The sequence below is a fragment of the Ursus arctos genome, unplaced genomic scaffold, assembly GCF_023065955.2.
Source record: "Ursus arctos isolate Adak ecotype North America unplaced genomic scaffold, UrsArc2.0 scaffold_3, whole genome shotgun sequence".
NCBI lineage: Eukaryota > Metazoa > Chordata > Mammalia > Carnivora > Ursidae > Ursus > Ursus arctos.
Genome location: NW_026622985.1, coordinates 83,040,063 through 83,058,975, shown reverse-complemented (window position 1 = coordinate 83,058,975; position 18,913 = coordinate 83,040,063). Strand labels below are relative to the sequence as shown.

Sequence of the window (18,913 nt, the reverse complement as noted above, 5' to 3'; positions counted from 1 at the left end):
GGTAGAGGTTGCATGGGGCCTTACTAGAAAATATACCCGCTTTTAATAAATTATAGGTCAAGGTGATTTCGGCTATTTCTCTTTTTATTTAAGTATTTCATTAAATAATAATCAATAAAATAATTTTTTCTAAGTTAGTCCTTTCTTGCCTTTTCAGACTAAAGCAAGGCAAAGAACTGGACAGAGAGAGGGCTTTTGCTAATGAGCAGTTAACCAGAGCTATTCTTCGAGAGAGGATATCAAGTGAAGAAGAACGAGCCAAGGCAAAGCACCTGGTGAGTATTAAAGATTTAGTAGAAATGTCTTGTCTACAAGGAGATCTCTGATGTTTGGGAAAAGCTAAGCACTCCTTGCCAGCTTTTAGTGTTGACAAAACGCATGTTCTTTCTCTTTGCTTAGATTTTCTTGGTTTTTGCCTTTTACAAGTTGTTGACAATTTGCTGAGATTAACCGTGAAGAATTTTTTAAGGCAGGTAGCTTGAAAATTATTGCTGCGAAGATCAACAGGGAGACAGTGGCACATGCATTTTGCCTGAAGGGATATTGCTTGTTTGCTCTCCCCACCCCCCTTGATTTTGATTTCATTGTATTTGAAACCTTGGGGCAAGCAGCATATCTTGTTTCTCTCCCTGAGTGCAACCACCAGATGTTAGTCTGGGAAGTCTCTGGCTAAGGTGAGTAAGGTTTGATCAATCACTTTCTGTGCTTCAAAAAGGGGAAAATGCAGAGCAAAGGCTTTTGGGAACAGTCTTTTTAAAGGGAGTCCTTTTTTTTTTTTTTTTAAAGAACTATTTAAGAAAATTTTAAAAGCAAAGATTACATAAACATGTTTAAAAATTATTATTAATAGAAGGGAGAGAGGGGCGCCTGGGTGGCACGGTGGTTAAGCGTCTGCCTTCAGCTCAGGGCGTGATCCGGCGTTATGGGATCGAGCCCCACCTCAGGCTCTTCCGCTATGAGCCTGCTTCTTCCTCTCCCACTCCCCCTGCTTGTGTTCCCTCTCTCGCTGGCTGTCTCTGTCTCTGTCGAATAAATAAATAAAATCTTTAAAAAAAAAAAAGGGGGAGAAAATTTAAAAGGCACCCATAAATCTGTCATTCTTACATAACCATGATTTACACTGGGATGTATTTCCTCTCGAAAATGTTTATTCCTAGGTCTATTACATACTTAAAATATGTACGAATTTGTATATATGAGAATACATAAGAATTTGGACAATGCTGCATATAGCATTTAACATCATGAACATTTTCTTGTATCAGCTAATGTTCTTCTGAAATGTAGTTTTTAATGGCTGAATAAACGTCTGTCTTCTTTGTGCATCATAACTTACCAAACGATTTTCCATTGTTAAGTAAAAGTGGGGCTGCTCTGGTTGAAGCCTGGGGTCCTGACTGCTTACCTCCCACTTCAGCCTTCTAGAAACCCACGTGTAACTTCTGAGAACATTTAGTGTTCATTGGAGCATAGTTGGGAACTCAGTGGAGAAGTAAAATGAGACTATATAATGGAGAACTTTGAATGGAGGACTGAGGGTGATGTCCCTAACTCAGCAGGCATTTGGGAATTGTTTAAGAATTGATAAGGGTCAATTTGTATTCTCTCGTATTTTTTCCCTTGGTCCTTTCTTGGAGAGGTCACATGCCATTAGAGAAAATAAAAGGATGCTGATGTGTAGTGAATCCGTTTCTCCAAAGACTAATCCAGGGTCCAGGCTGAATGGGTAGACAGTGAAGCCAGAACAAAAGTGATGGACCAAAAAAGAAACATCCAGGGATAGGCTATTTTGAAGGTCTCTTCTTTCTTGGTTCTGGGGTTATAGGATATAGATAGCAAATTACAGTATCTCCCAGATTTTAGCACTTACCATAATATTAGCCAAAAAGAGCCCTCATAGCACTTAGGGAATAAAAGTAGAATTTATGTAATAGGATTATAGTTGATCTGTCTTGGCTTGAGTGTTCTTCGACATTTGAGTGGTAGTTCATGGCCAAAAAAACATGGCTGCCCACAGTAATTTAGGTACCTGATGATTCCCAACTTACATGGTTAATTCCCTGTATTGTTACTATTTGTTATAGAAGGCATTCGTTGGGTAAAGATCAGAAAGTAAATAGAAAAAATATTAAGATCACTTAAATTACTACTATCTAGAGATAATTACTATTAACATTCTGGTTTATTATTTTTATATTCCTTTCCACATTCCACTAAGTCTGTATAAAACATTTATGTTAATATGTTTTATATGTATTTCCCCAAACATAGGTGATAGTACACATAGTCTCAATATAACTCTTACAGTAACCTGCATATTAAAAAAATTAGACTATAGGGTAAAGATCTTTCTCTATTAATAAATGTATGTTTGTATGATCACTTTTAATGATTGGATGTTTTTCACTGAATTTTCTTCTAATAAGATAATATGGGGCTAGTATAGAAAATTTGGAAAATATAAAAATTACTAAGGAACCACCTCATAATCATTAGGATGGCTACTATCAGAAAAACAGACTGTAACAAATATTGGCAAGGCTGTGGCTGGTGGGAATGTAAAATGGCACAGCTACTATGGAAACCATTATGGTGGTTTCTCAAAAAACTAAAAATAGAATTACCATATGATTCAGCCATCCCACTTCCGGGTATTTATCCAAAAGATTTGAAAGCAGAGTCTCAAAGAGATATTTGTATGCCCGTATTCATAGCAGCATAATTCACAATAGCCAAAGGTGGAAGCAGCCCACGTGTCCACTAGCGAATGAACAGATAAACACAATGTGGTCTGTGAATACAAAGGAATATTATTCAGCCCTAAAGGGAAGGAAATTCTGACACATGCTACCACATAGATGAACCTTGAGGACGTTACGGTCAGTGAAATAATCTAGTCACAAAAAGACAAATACTGTAGGATTCCACTTAGATGAAGTATCTAGAGAGTCAGATCTATAGAGACAGAGCATGGAGGGGTGGTTGCCCTGGGCTGGGGGGTGAAGAAATGGAGCACATTTTAGTGGGTTTGGAGTTTCAGTTTTGCAAGATGAAAACAGTTCTGGAGATTGTTTGTATGACAGTGTTAATGTACTTTTCTTGAACTTTTCACTTCTAAATGGTTCAAATGGCAGGTTTTATGTTATGTGTATTTTGCCACAATTAAAGATTAGAAAAAATTCTAAGGAAATGAGCATTCCTGCACATGTAATATTTAGAGGGTGTAAAAGTTCATTCTTTCTCTTCCCCCATCCATGTACAGTCCGGGTTTCTGGATTCTGCAGGGTACCACCTTGTAAAATGTGCAGTGTGGACTGCGATTTAAGTCGGATTTGTCCCTCGGTCCCTTGATCCTCAGCTGGGGAAGCGGGCATTCCCAGAACCAGTGATTCATGTGAGAGTCACCCTGAGAACGGCAGCGTATTTGTGCTGTGAGGCTGGGCCGCCATTGCTGCCATTCTTAACCGTAATATGTGGGACTGTTTGAGTGATGGTCAGACATTGATTTGTGCCTCTTTATTTAGAACCCGAATGTCACAGCCTGTAAGGAAGTAAAGGTTGGGGTTCACACGTTGGCAGGAATTGGAAAGCTCTCTTTCCAGAGAACGAGGAAAACAGAAACAAAACTGATGTGATGTTGGTGTTGTGAAATAAACCTAACTCCTCCCCAGTCCCCATTTTCCGCCGCCCACTAACAGTTGACGTTTAGATTGCTTTCTCCGTGCGCGGGAGTCCAGGCTTCTCTTCCCACAGTTGTAGCAGCTAGCTTTACAGAGGCTCTTTGAAGGGCAAAGTCATGGGAGCCCTGTTGCTGAAGTTTTAAAATAGAATCAGATTGGACTCTCCCCTTAGGAAGAATTGCTTTAGCTGGAGAAGCTTAGTGCTGCTCTAGATTTAAGAAGACTATAGCAGCCCCTCACCCTACTTCTCACTCGCTGGAATGATAATTTTTGTCAGCTGATTTTGCCCAGAAATCCGAGAGAGGCAGTTCACTGATAATCTTACCTGCATGGAAATGCTAAATAAAATTCACATTAAAGGAATGCTTCTTAGGAACAGGAAAGCACCTCCATAAAGAATGAAGATTACATAAAAGGACAGGACCAGGCAACCTGTAAAGTTCATGCAACTTGACATTCTGTGAATCTTTAAGATCTCATACATATACATCTAACATTTGCTGTGTCATTAGATTTTAAAAAAATTAAAGAGTAGGGAGTTGTATCTTTTTTAAAACTTTGCAATTACATTTAATTTCTTTTTAAAATGCTGATTAAAATTTTGATTTACTCTTTTGTCTTACTAAATTTTGTTGATTTGACATTAGTCATTTTTTGTGATCACCACAGAACTGTTGTATTTTCTTTTTTCTTTTTTAACCTCAACTTTAAAAGAACCTGCATTTACTTAAGGAAATACTTAAATATTTATACATCTAATTGTGAAATAGTTTCCTTCACCTATTGGACAGTGTTTTAGTGAACGGTTACTGTATGAGAAACACTGGGCTAGATACCAAGGATATATAAAGAAAAAGACAAACTCTTGTCCTTAAGAAATTCACAGTCAGTTAAGCGTTCGACTCTTGGTTTCAGCTTGGGTCATGATCTCATGGTCCTGAGATCAAGCCCGCTTCAGGCTCCACGCTCGGTGTGGAGTCTGCTTGAGATTCTCTCTCTTCCTCTTCCTCCACCCCTCCCCCTGCTCTCTCTCTCAAAGAAAGAAAGAAGAAAAGAAATTCACAGTATAATGTGGGAGACTGATATATTAAAAATAATGTTGAGAAGGGCTAACTCTGTTATAGAGCCATGGTACTTATATTCTTGTGAGAATTCTCACTTTTGGGAAAGTAGGGACTTTCTTTTAACTCCCTGTTATATGTGCATTCATTTGTTCAACACATATTTGAGTGTCCAGTATATACCAGTTCCTAGCAAAGGGGAATTAGTCAGTTAATACTTGTTGATTGAATAAATGAAGAATTGAATCTATTCAAGCCCTGAAAATGGGAAAGGAAGTGGGGAAGAATAGAAAAGATTTCTCAGGGCGGTGGTGCCTGAGCTGAGCCTTGAGGTATGAGCAGGAATTGCACATACGGTTGAGGAGTAGGGGTGGTCTAGCCTTCAGTATTACAGGTGAAAGCTTAGATGCACGGTCCCCGTGGGACAGTGGGACAGTATAAGGAATTGCTGAGTGGGAAGTCCAGGGCAAGGAGTGTTGAAAGGTAAGGCAGAAGACGTTGGTGGGGCTAAGATCATGAGTTCTGGTTGTGCAATCCAAAGAACCCTGGACTGGATACATAGATGGGTTTTGAAGGGGAGAAATGAAATGGTTGGATGGGCATTTTGATACCTCACTCTAGTGAGGTGTGAAGGGTAGAATAGAAGAGGAAGTGAATGGAAATGGACAAGTTAGCAGCCTTCCCGTTAATCCAAGAGAGAACAAGTGGTACTTCAATTAGGACAGTACTAGTGGGATGTAAAGGAGATATAAGGGATATTTAGGTTATAGTACTAGGATTTTAGATTTGAATGGTTGAAAGAAGTATCAACGGTAGCCACAAGGTTTCTGTTATTAGAAACCTTCTTATTTTAAATAGAAAATGTAGCAATCAATTAAAAATATTCTGGTTTAAGTGTATATTGTGAAGTATGACTTTAGTGTAGAATTGGGAAGATTCTGGCCTCAGACACTGCACTAATTATTTTGTTTGCCTGTAGATGAGATCATTAGATCATTATGTATTTTGGTCCCTTCCCACATTCCCCTCCTTCACAGATTTATTAAACATCTACTATGTGCTAGGTGCTATTAGTTGTTGGAGGTGCAAAGGTGAACTACATCTCGTTGCTTTTTCTTGAAGAGTCTCCTATCAAGTGTAGGGTTTTGTGGGAAGGTCATTCTTTTTTTTTTTTTTTTTTAAGATTTTTTAAAAATTTATTTATTCGACAGAGATAGAGACAGCCAGCGAGGGAGGGAACGCAAGCAGGGGGAGTGGGAGAGGAAGAAGCAGGCTCATAGCAGAGGAGCCTAATGTGGGGCTCGATCCCATAACGCCGGGATCACGCCCTGAGCCGAAGGCAGACACTTAACCGCTGTGCCACCCAGGCGCCCCGGGAAGGTCATTCTTAACCTTGAACTTTTTTTCTACTTATATCCTATTTCTTTGAATCTACAAAATCAAATAGTGTTTAGAAAAAAATAACGCTAAAAAAAATAGGTTAGGTGAATGCATAAATTTAGTTTTTCTAAATTTAAGTGGCTGTTTCACCAAAATGTCACTTTTTATCCCCAGTTTCCTCTTTGTCTGAAATGCACCAGTGAAGCAATCAAGAAGAAGAATTGATTAATTTTGTGCTGTGTGCCTTTCAGTTCTGTGTTTTGTTTGTGCTTCAAACTGTGACAGTTGAAATTTCATGGTAAAAAAGAGAAAGGTTTTGAAATTTGGGGTATGGAGGAAAATGACTAAATTAAAAGAAATAGATAAGAATACCACTGCTGCCCAAATATACGTGAGGTTCTGGCCAAGGGCAAAGAATGCAATTGGGGTTGTCATTTTGAAATGATCAGCATGGTTCTTGCTCACAAATTCTCTGTAAAAGAACAGTAAGACCAATTGCTCAGGGCTATCAGTGTCGTTAAAATTAACCAGGTGAAGCCAGTTGCCCTGTAGCAGCAGATCTCCTGGGTTCTTTTATTGGGCACTTAAATATACTTAAAAAAAACTTGCAGTTTTTTGGGTGCAATTTAGCACTTTGATTATAATCTCCATTAATGTGCCCGCTCTGGTTGTATAAACCATGTACTGGTTTTCTTGCAAAAGACACCAAGCCCCAAATGTTTTGACATGCATGGTGTATGAATTTTCTTTTAATGCCAGAAATGAAGTTAATCATTTTGAGCTTTTGCTTTTGAAGACCATTTAAATGTAGAATTTCTACTTTGTGTTTGGGGCATCCAAGCCATGTAGGTATAAGATATTTTCCTCAGTGGTATTGGTAAGAATGGGACCTGGGATCCATCTACAAGTCTCATTCTTTTCCTCAAGACTGGTGGGAGCAGAATGCACTGGATCATTTTGCCCCCTGTGTGTTTGGATTCAGCAGGCCGTTAAAGTTTCCAGGACAAAGCATTCAGATGCTATCTTCTATGTTCTTTGTTATCATGTATGGTCCTTACTTCCTGTGTGTGTTAAAGCAGTATTATTATTGTCAGCGGGAGGGCACATAGCCCTATGAAGAAGAGACTACTAATCAAATATCCCATGAAGAGGGGGGTGGCTTCAGGTGTGTTTGTTTGCTCCTGCAGTGGAAAAGGAAAAGCATGTTTTGTCCCCATTTGCCAGCTTAGCCATTACGCTAAGAGGCCAGAGAAAGAATAGGATGGGTACGACTGATTTCAGTGTTGCCTGTATACTGAAAGCTTAACCAGATGAACACATTTCTCAAATGTACGTCATCATCCTTCCTTCTTGCCCAGCTTAACAGAAATACCTGGGATCTCAATATTACCGGATAGCCTTAGAGAAGCATGATATCATGCTGAACAGATACCGAGGGGCCTGGAGCAGAGAATGGCTGAGTGCTCTCCTCATGATGGAGGTTAAATCTCACCGTCAGGGATGACGAGGCCGTCCAGTGAACACAATGTATGGGTGATGGCAATTTGCTCGTGTTGCTCTTTTTCCAAGGAAGTATTCTCAGTCTGTGTGACCTTGTTGACAAAGTGATTAGAGAAGAAATAGCACAGTTGAGTATAATGCTGTTGATATTCTTACCAACAACTAGTTAGATTAAAAGACCACTGTGAGGGGCAACTCTGCTTAGAATGTGCTGTCATATTTCCATTCGAAATGTCCTTAAAGAATGCATCAAGTTGCTTGCAGACTGGTTGGCTCAGGGCAGCTCTTGTCGAGTGGTGTCCTATGTGGTAGCCCTGCCGTAAATAGCTTATTGATGTCCCATCAGTTGGGTCATTATGGGTGTCAAGGTGAGGTATGGAGAGCACTGAGTAAAAATCCATAGGTAACTAAGGTGCAAAGGGTTGGTTATAATTCCATCTCTTTATAATGACCTGGCATTTATCGTTAACTTATTTGCTTCAATGCCTAGTCTGAAATGAGCTGTCATTAGGGCCTTAGAATTTTATTGAACTGATAACATAATCTCATTTCCTACTGAAGAGGCTAAGAAATACGGCCCTCTGTGTTTGTTTTAACCTTCAAGTTAAAAGTTTCACATAAGTATCATGAAGTCTGTCAGTCCTCACAAATTCCAAGTAAGAGTTTTGCACGTTATGTTATGAATGAGACTGTAGGGCCCCAAGTGATCGGTCTTACTGTTCTTTTACAGAGAATTTTTCAGCAAGATCCATGTTGATCATTTCAAAATGACAACCCCAGTTCCATCCTTGGCCCTGTGCTCCCTTTTGTTCACCAGCCATCTTTTCAGTTTGTCTTCATGGCAAGTCTTACAACTGGCAGTTCTGATACAGCCTTGGAGAATTGCTTTCAACCTGTTGTGGGCGGACCTGTGACTTAGTGAATTCAGCAGTAAATTGAACAGCCGTAATACTTACTATGTGACATACCATGTGCAACGAGATCTGCTTCATTTTTGTTTTTTGAACATTAAATTTTTCACAGTGTTAGACATTCTTGAACAGCTCTATATCTATTCTTATTTCTTTTATGTAGCCCCAGTTTTATTGCTTAGTTATCATTCCTAAGTGGGACTGAGTTATGTTCTTTCTGAATTTCTTGATGTTTTAAACTGTGCCCTGCTTCTGGGGGTGGGAGGGTTTATTTTCATGTAGCCTAGGGTTATTCCCTTAACCAGAAAGACATTCAACATTTTGTTCCAATGTGACTCTTTCCACTCTTTACTTTACTAACTATATTTTAAGGATGACTTCTGAAAATACCGAGGGGCAGAATTACCAAATGAAGTTAGGCCTTCATTCTCTAGAGAGCAGGAATCTGTTTACAAACCTGCAGTATTTATTACATACCTCATTTAGCCCATTCATCATTTTAATAGAAAAATGAGTCATTTTAGATGGTTCTGAAATAATTCGAGGTAAGCTACATAGCCCCGGGCAGAATATGATTTACTCAGACAGCACCAAGCTATTTTCAAAAAAATGTAATGGAATGATCAGCACCAATAATTTATGATTACTCGTGGTAAACTCATCAGATGTCTTCATTGTCATAGAAATTTGTTGATGAGATTAAAAGTTTAGAGGAGTTTTCTTGCTAACTTCTCTCCATTCTTCCATCTCTTATGACAGATGGCTACAGAGTCCCATACTTAACTCCGTGTTTGAATATCCTCTGCCTGTTTAAAACACTGACTGTAAATTTAATTCCAGATTGTGTTTAATATTTTCTTGATAAGAAAGAACACCAGTCAGTGTCACAGGGTAAGTTTTATTGGAGATTATAGGCCTACTTATATACATTTTCTGCTTAGGCAGTAAACATTAATCCTTTTACAGTTTCTTTAGTCTGATTCTCAGAAACACAGCTAGCTGCTTGCCTGGAACCATAGCTCCAAACCCAAAAGGAATCACATAACGTTTTTATGTAGTGCCATATTCCTCATGAGCGTGTTACTAACCAGCGTCACAACGAAAATAGTTGATACTTGTTTTTAGCACTTTCTATTTAACCAAGAGTTTTTAAGTCCCCTGTCTTATTTGGTGTTAATAATTGTTTGAAATGGGTAGGACTTCTATCATTCCTGTTGCAGCTGATGAAACAAATGTTCAAAGAGACTCTGAACTTAAAGGTTGCACATGGAGTAAGCTACAAATTAGGTCCCCACTGCCTGTGTGATCTTATTTGTGGCACAATTTAGCAATTTTTGTTATTATTAAGTTTTTAAGCTGTAGTACTTTGTACCAACTGTATTAGAGTAAGGGGACTTTTAGAGCAGGCAAATGGACAAAGGAGAAATTACTGGAGACAGAAATAAAAAAGGTATCAAAAAGTAAAGCACGATGAGCACGTGCAGGAATTAAAAACGCCATAGCAGGATGGGCAAACTGTACTCATGGAGAAGGAGCATGGAAGCGGGCAGCCCTAGCCAGTCTAGCAGGCTGTGTGTGGTATTGCTTAATGAAATCAGGTATTCGTGATTGTAACACTAGCAGGGATTAAGAAGACTCTGTTTAAGGACAAGGAATGGAATAATACATACTAGAACTAAAGTTTCCTTCTAAATTATTTTGAGTTGAAAAAGTTTTGGCATGTCAGGTTGTAAATTTCAGAATTTCAAAAATTTTCTCACCTGTGAATTTCCATGTTGCAAAGGATACTGGTTAAATGAAATGTTACTGTGTACTTTTATAAAGTCATTTTGGAGTGTACTTATTAGAAAAAGTTTGTTATGATCTTTTGTGTTTTGGGAGGGGTGATTGATATACATTCAAAAGGACCTGGTTTGTAGCAATTACCCATTTCCTTGCCCTCAGAAGAATACCAGTATTATATAACAGCAGAAACTTTCCTTTTTTTATGTGCAAGGTAAACTATTTGCAGGGGGAAGTAAAAGAAGATTCAGTTCTTTATCTACTTTGGATAATAAAGATGTGTTAATCTAGCAAGATTCTTTTTTTTTCTTTTTTAAGATTTTATTTATTTATTTGACAGACAGCACAAGTAGGCAGAGTGAAACAGGCTCTCAGCTGAGCAGGGAGCCCGACATGGGGCTTGATCCCAGGACTCTGAGATCATGGCCTGAGCCGAAAGCAGGCACTTAACCGACGGAGCCAGCCAGGCGCTTCTCTAGCAGGATTCTTGTTGAAAATAGAGATAGTCTTGCTGCAGTAGATTATTAAGATTAAATGTAATATATTCACAATGTCCACTTTACTCTTACAGTGGATACAATTTTATGTTTTGTTTTTTCATTGAATTTTATGAGAAATTTGAAGTGAAGATAATCCACAGGTTTTTCTTACAAAATCAAACTCTGAATAGTTTAAAAAATATGTCACTGACTGTGTTGGAAATTTGTTAAATTAAAAAAAAAAGGCAACAAATTGGGGATGTAGTTACATAACCATTAATGTATTTTTTCAATTGCATTTCATCCAAGGATATTTCTTACTGACAGCAGATTAATTCATGTAACAGAAAAATTAGTCTACATCATAAAAATAAGCTCTTTCCTCACAGCTATGGTAGAAGGATAGGAAGGAGATAGTAACTAATTTTTACTGTAGGTGTTTTGTAAATTTAAAACCTGAGTATAAACAGGGCTAGATGATATACATTTGTGTATGCATGTATACTTTATTTTTGTTGCACATGGTAAAGGTATTTTTCAGACAACGATAAGAAATGTTAATTTCAAAATTAATTTCTAAAATTTTTTATTTTGATTTTTTAGCTTTCAGAAATGTTATAAGGACAAAGAACTTGCTCAGATTCATCTAGCACACATGCTTTATCGTTCTGTCTGTGTGTGTACACGTGCACATGCAGGTGCGCGCGCACACACCCACACACACACACACACCCCTTCTCTGAACCATGTAGCATGGGTTGCAGACATCATACCATTTTGCCCCTTAATACTTCAACCCTTTAAAAATTAGTGTGTGTCTCTTACATAACCAAGTACAGTTGACAAAATCAGGAAATTTAGCACTGGTGCAGTAGTTTAATCTTTAATCCAGATTCCAGTAATCTTCACGGTAATTTTTCCTCCTGGAGCAGGGTAAATTCCAGGATCATATAATGCACTTAGTTGTCAGGTCTTAAGACATTTTAAGCATGATTTGCAAACAATAGAATCAAGATGAATACTGTGTTAATTTCAATTTATGAGTTCTTGCTGTTATTGTTAGAGTTTTACAAAGACGGAAGTGGAATGGACAAAAAATGATAGGTGAGGAGTTTTACTCAGACTTGTAGGTTAATATTCTGTATTATGGGTGAAGATTCAATTGTTCTGGGTGTTTTCTTTTCATGAACCAAAATGAAAACAACTTAAATGCTTTCATTGGCGCCTGTATTGATTCTGTGTCTTTGAAATGTGGCAAGCATCCAAGTTGTATCATTAAAACTGTTAGCACACTCTTCTTTTGCTACAGAGTTTTTGGAACAAGAATTTTATCTGAAATAGACTTCTCCCCCCACCCCCAATCCCGCCTCACCCCACTCCTCAGTCCTCTTCCCCAGGTACTCCTTCATGTAATTTTAGGCAAATTGCTTTTTTTCTTTGTGCTCTTTGTTTCTGTCTGTTTAAAATGAAGACAAGGTCATTAATGCACTTTGCTTTCAAGTCTGTTACCTTGATGAATAAATATATAAATACAGGAGTTCTAAGAGAATGCAAAGTTCTATATACTTACAAATTGACTTTTCATAAAGTAATTTTGCTTTATGAATAGGTTACCAATTCCAAGAGTCACATCTATTTTAATTTTCTTTAGTTATTAAAAAAACCCCATTTTAAAAAAAGGAAAATAGTTAAAGTTGAAAGCTTCTATTTTCTTGGTTAAATTGGATTTTTGTTATTGAAAACTTACTCTGATTAGAAGTGGTTTAGTCACAGGCACAGGTATAAATGGCTGTTAGCAGTCACTGTATTGAAAGGGTCAAAATGAGAGGGGTCCTTTTCTTGGGTGTAAGAGGATGGGATCTTTCTGCTAATATGTGCTTATTGACTTAGAATAAAAACCCAGGCCTTTGTTAGCAAAATAAACTTGAATTGATATCAATTAAAATATAAATACAATCAAATTAAAAGACAGAATTGCTTTACTTTATATCTTTACAAAATGACTATTAAATGCCATATATTTCTATATTACAGTGGACTAAACCCTTTTGCTACTCCTAAGTCCAAAAAAAGATTCATCTTTTTAAATGCTTGCTTTATTTACCATTCATTTCCCACTTATTTCTTCAATTTACTAAAAATTGTGTGCTAATTTTTTTTTTGAAGACTTTATTTTATTTGAGAGAGGGGGGAGAGAGGAGCAGGAACAGCAAGGGGGGGCAGAGGGAGAGGGAGAAGCAGACTCCCTGTCGAGCACGGAGCCGAAGGTGGGGCTCCATTCCAGGACCGGGATCGTGACCTGAGCCCAAGGCAGATGCTTAACCAGCTGAGCCACCGAGGTGCCCCTCGTGTGCTAATTTTTAATATGAGCATTGTATCACTACCTTGTCCGTTTGTGGCATAATTTTTCTTTCTTAACCCCTCTTCCTCTTGCTATGTTAAATTTGCAGTGCGTGGACTGTGGCATCTCTAGAATGTTCCCATTGTTCCCTGTTACGCGCAGGTGACAGGAGAATGTATTGATGGCTTCAATTTTTTTTTTTTAACTCCTCAAAGAACTCAGTATATTATAAAAAAATTCTCTGAGTTCCACCCCTGAAGGCATCAAAAAGAACAAGATCTAAATAACATCCTCCTTCAGTACGCAGCATATTTTAACCATGGATCTCCATCTTGTAGATCACCATTTCCAAGATGTATGTATAGCTGTACATATGCTGTGCATGTATATTATCATATTGCTTCCCCCGCCCTCCCCTCCCCTCTCTTTATGTGTATGTGTGTGTGTGAACGCACACACATACATATAAAAATAATTTTTTTCCTTCTATGAGCCTTGGGAACATGTACACTGGGCCTGTGGAGTGACACAACAAAAGCAGGCTCTTGAAGTAGTCAGGTTTTGTCCTTGTAAATGACATGGTACAAATGCATGTGGTGGATTAAAATATGTTCACCCTGACAGAAATCTTTTACTTGAAGTGAAAAAGCCTCCCGTCAATTCCGATTACAACAAAGGTTGCTGCTGTAAGAGTGCCTTGCCAAGACTGCAAGTTTCTCAAGCTCTCTTCTGGAGATACACTTGTTACTTGATTCTCAGCTTTGAGTTGGATATAATCTTGTCTTGACATGTTCTGTTTCCAGAGTACATCAGTTTTCATGTTCCTTGGGCTTTTTCTCAAGATTTATAAAGGGGTGGGGTTAGCTTTTTGTCTGGCAAGTAGCAAAAGTCTGTTTGAGTTCCCCAATCAATAATTGTAAAGTAACTAGAAATTGATCCATGCCAGCTGTAAAGCCATCCATGCATTTCTAGTAATGTCTGTCATCATAGAGAAGCTGTAGAAAAGACATTTCTGTCCCCATGTCACCAAAAATGGGACACAAGCATGTAATAGGCAGCTGTGCACTGGGGACTGTTCTTACGGTGTCCACAGTTTGATACAAGGTGTTGGGAGCTTTTTTTCTGCTTTGCAGTATATAATTGCAGGAGGTTGAAGAAGTTTTTGTCACGCAAGCATAACTTAATTGGGAGCTTAGTGCTTGTCCTGCATGTAGGTGGAGTAATGATGTGATTTGATGCTATGGCCAGGTTGTCCCTCTCCGAAATACACTCTTCATTGATTTGTCATGGCCTTACCCTCTTCTCTGTTTGGCCTGAAATTCCTCCCTCTCAAGACAGAAGTAAGGGGGGGGGATGGGGCACCTGGGTGGCTCAGTGGGTTAAGCGTCTGCCTTCGGCTCAGGTCAAGATCCCGGGGTCCTGGGATCGAGCTCCGCGTGGGGCTCCCTGCTCAGTGGGGCATCTGCTTCTCCCTCTCCCTCTGCCCCCCTACCCCCGCTTGTGCTATCTCTCTCTCTCAAATAAATAAATAAATAAATAAAATCTTTAAGAAAAGAAGTAAGGGGAGAAAAGTGCTGGGGTGTTTAATTTGGCAAGACCACCATTGATAGGCACATCTGTTGCCGGGCAAAGGGTGCTAGTTGATATTTGAGGTAGGGGCACTCCCCCTCCTCTCCCAGCTGTCATGATGAGGTATTAGTTTGTCAGATTGCCACCTTGTCACTGTGGAGATTTTATAAAGCCTAAAGTTTCTAACTGGACAGGGCACTTTCGATTTGGGAGGCCTTTCCTTATAGACTGCAGTACAGTAACTTAGAAATAAGGGAGAAATAGTTAGTTGTCTTATAATAAAGTTTAAAACATATTCTGAGTGACTCCAGAGTAAGACTTGCTTGTCACAGATGGAATATATTAACATGTCTAAAGAAAGAACGTGTCAATTTTTTTTTAAGTCTTTAAAATGAAGTTTTAAAAGATTATTTAATATCATGGGGCATGTTTACAATATGATGTTTAATACAGTAAAAAATCAGCATGCTCTTTATAATCTGTGTATCTGCACAGACAGCTCGCTACAGGATTACATATATTTTTTTTAACTTTTTCTGTTTTTTAAAACCCTTCTGTGTTGGGACGCCTGGGTGGCTCAGTCAGTTAAGTGTCTGACTCATGATTTCAGCTGAGGTCATGATCTCAGAGTTGTGAGATGGAGCCCTGTGTCCGGCTCTGCACTGGGTGTGGAGCCTGCTTAAGATTTTCTTTCTCTCCCTCTGCCCCTCCCCTACTCTCCCTCCTAAAAAAAAAAAAAATATATATATATATATATATATATATATATATTTTATATATATATATATATATATATTTTATATATATATATATATAAAACACTTCTATGTTTATCTGATTCTCTGAATCGAATAAGTATTTATTATATATGTAATAAAAAATAGATCCCTTTAGCCATTAATTATTGCTTTTAAAAGAGTTACTTCTCTTTTGAGTCTTCTATTTATGTAACGCTGTGTCCTTCCCACCTGGGCCTGGGTCTGCATTTAGTTGTCTGGTGCTGGTGGATGCCTGCCTTTTGTGAAGGTGCTTACAGAGAGCTGTCGTAGCCTCGTGCCAGCACACTTCTGGGCCATAAAGCTTATGGAATAACTTCCTAGTTTCCACATAGATGGCCTGCAGAAAGAGTGTGTCTTGGCCGCATGTCCTACATGCCTGTTTTTTTTTGGCAAATGTAATTCTTATTTTAAAGAAGTAATTTGGCCTTTTAGTTGATTTGTAAGTCTCTGTAAACTTCTGAGGCTGTCAACAAACTGGGCTTCTACACGCGCAATACTAAGTTCACCCAAGTAATTAATTCATCGCCTGGGGCCTTTTGACAGGTAGCCTGATGCTGTTCCTAGTAATAACCCTTGTGCCATGTGCCAGGCGGGCCTCTCCTCTTCATCACTGCACTGGAGATAGGGAGTTGAGAGAGGTGTGCTCTGTAAGGCATGCCCTGTGATATGAGAGCCTTCTCAATTCCGAGCTGCAGCCCACTGCACAGTTTTGCCCAGAACCTGCTGTATGGGGCTCTGGCTCCTTCCTTTGCCCTGTCTTAGTGGCCAGTCGGCCTTGATGCACATAGAGGCAAAATTATCCTTTATGAGCACTGTACTTCTTGTTTACAACTTAAGAGACTGTAGAAATCACCCTACCTAACCTCCTCCTATTTTCGAAGAAGGAGGCCTAGGGCTCTTAAGGATAAAGTGGCAGTGAGATCAGCACCTGTATCTGTATTTTCCCTTTCTGGGCTGATTTTCATCTTCTTTCAGTGGTGTTTGCGGGCCAGAGAACAAGAAGGAAGAAGGCCAGGGGTCTTTCTACAAATTTGGGCTGGCTTGGGATGAGAAGCTCCACTGAGGTGGGGACAGCTCCCCTTCTGCACAAGCCAGACACAGGGCATTTGGGATAGATTAGTCTTCAGTAGAGCTATGGGGCTGTATGTTTATCTTTGTATGACCTCCTCTGTCTTTCCTTTATATGTGGCATTTTTCTCAGCAACCTTTTCTGCATTTACCTCCTCATTTAAGAGACATAAGTAGCTGGGCAAAGATTAATATTATAACTTCCTAGACTATGAAACTGGTACCTTATGCCTGAATCCCTCTTAAATAATGGGGGACAGGCCTATATCATTTGTCAGTTATCTGCAAGGCCGCTGTTACGACAGCTTTGTTAGTGAGTAAATGTCACTGGCTTCTCTCTGTTCTTACCTTGAAACAGAGAGGCAGAAATATGGTCATTGCATAGTGATCATTGATAGTCTTCATTGCATGATCAGAATGACATTTTATTGTACTCATGTGGAATTAAAATAAAGCTCTTATAATTTAAAACATAACTTGCCTGTCATAGCCAATGCTCATTGGTTGAGCAAGAGCGAACTTTTTCTTTTCCTCATATGTAGATCTGTTGGTGGGTGTGTGTATTTTATTTGCATTTCTCTTCATTCAAGAATTATTTATCGAGAGCCTACTACGTGCTAGGTGGGCACTGTAGTTCATATGCTGGGAGTATATCAAAACATGCAAAAAGAGAAATCCCTTTTCTAGTGGACTTTACATTTTAGTAGGGGATATTGGTACATATCATGCTAATACCATGCCAGATATAGGTGCAGATTAGGGAGAGAGAAGAGTCAACCCTAAAGGAATAAAAAATAGTTCACTCAGTATTTCATGCTCTAATTCAGTCTCTTGATCATTTGTGTGTGTGTGTGTGTGTGTGCGTGCGTGTGTGTGTGCGCGCGCTACCTTATACCTAGAGTGCTTTGTAATTATTCAGGGCATTTTTACTTTTATGTTTGAGTTTGAACAACTTTGATAATTGGATCAGATGACAATGTTTTTGAAAACATTTTTAAAAACTGCATCACACTTAAAGTATATAGGAATAAACTATCTAGGACTGTTGGGAGGTGTACCCTGTATGCTGTTGGGCCTGCAGGTGTGGGCTTCTCTTGTCTCCGAGCATGGTAGAGTCCCTGTTATGTTGAGATGCATCACGTGGCACAGGTGAGAGCTAAAGTGGCACCATGTTGGCATTGTCATTTGCTTTCACCTCTCAACCATTTCACAATAATTTGTCTCTGGATGATTGCCTCCCAATAACTCCTGACCCTGTCTCTGCAGAGATACAGGTTCTCTAGACCCTGGCAGTCTCCTGTATGTTCTCCTAAACTACGGGCTAGCCAAAAACGCTAGGGTCGTAGCCAGAGCTGTGTAGTATGACAGAGGTAACATGATGTTGTATGCCCCAAATCATTCAGTTGAATAGCAACACAACTGATAGGTTTTGTGTACCTCCTCTGTCTAGGTGCCGTGTCAGGAGCTGGGGGAGCAGAAGATTGAGCCTGGTCCTTGCTCTCAGGATGCTTAGAGTAGCCGTAATATAGACTGAATGGAATTTTTCCTGTTCCCACAATAGCTGTCAGTAGTTGAGCGGGCTTGTTGGAACCTCCAGGATTGCTATCAGAAAATCTGAATAGGCAGTTGGGCCAGGGAGACTAAGCTGTGAAGGGGCTCCTTTGAGTTGTTCAGTAGTCCAAATCTTGGTATAACGGCAATTCAGGCCTATTCTGGGCTGCTGTGGCCAACCAAATGACAGGTCTATTCTGTTAAGTGGACTTATGAGCATGGGTGATGCTCCTGGTTACATTCATCTAAGAGGACATAGGAAATTAGCTGGAGGTGAGAGGGGACACTACTCCTAAGGCTAGTAGTTGACAGGGCCCTGTTCCTACATGCTATGATTGATATCTTTAGGGTCTTGATTAAACTTGAACATCTCTTGGCAATGTAATTAAACTCAAAGCACTGCGAAGGTTATGATCACTTCATAAGTTTGCTAAAAGTTATGTAGGATAGAAGATTCTATAAGGTTCTTTTATAGACTAGGTGTCACTGATAGATTTCCTTGATGAAGAGTCCAGATGACATTAATTTATGGGCTTTTACGTAGAAGTGAAGCACTTGCCATTTAAACAGTCCTTTTCACTGGCCAGAGTAGGTAGCTATTGGTATAATGAGCTCAGGTGTTGAATATAATATTGAATTTATTACCACATGGTTCTAGAATAAGTAAATAATGGACACATTGACTTCTACTTTATAGACGGCTGTAAGATAAGCCCTCTTGAGACCACTTCAAAGGTCTCTAAAGGTGCGGTGTTTTACTGCCAAGTCCCTTGTTATCACCATTCTTGAATGCCTGGGGGGCCAACTCCCAT

At 39.1% G+C, this 18,913-nt stretch overlaps 1 protein-coding gene across 2 annotated transcripts in view; it reads left to right on the top strand.

The window, feature by feature from the left end:
* The window catches only part of CHCHD3 (coiled-coil-helix-coiled-coil-helix domain containing 3), a 261,420-nt gene that overhangs the window by 93,356 nt on the left and 149,151 nt on the right, over positions 1-18,913 (top strand). For both annotated transcript variants that reach the window (XM_057304554.1, XM_026511225.4), the window contains exon 4: positions 158-275. In XM_057304554.1, the coding sequence (XP_057160537.1) occupies positions 158-275 (118 nt within the window). The remainder of the gene's footprint in view (positions 1-157; positions 276-18,913) is intronic.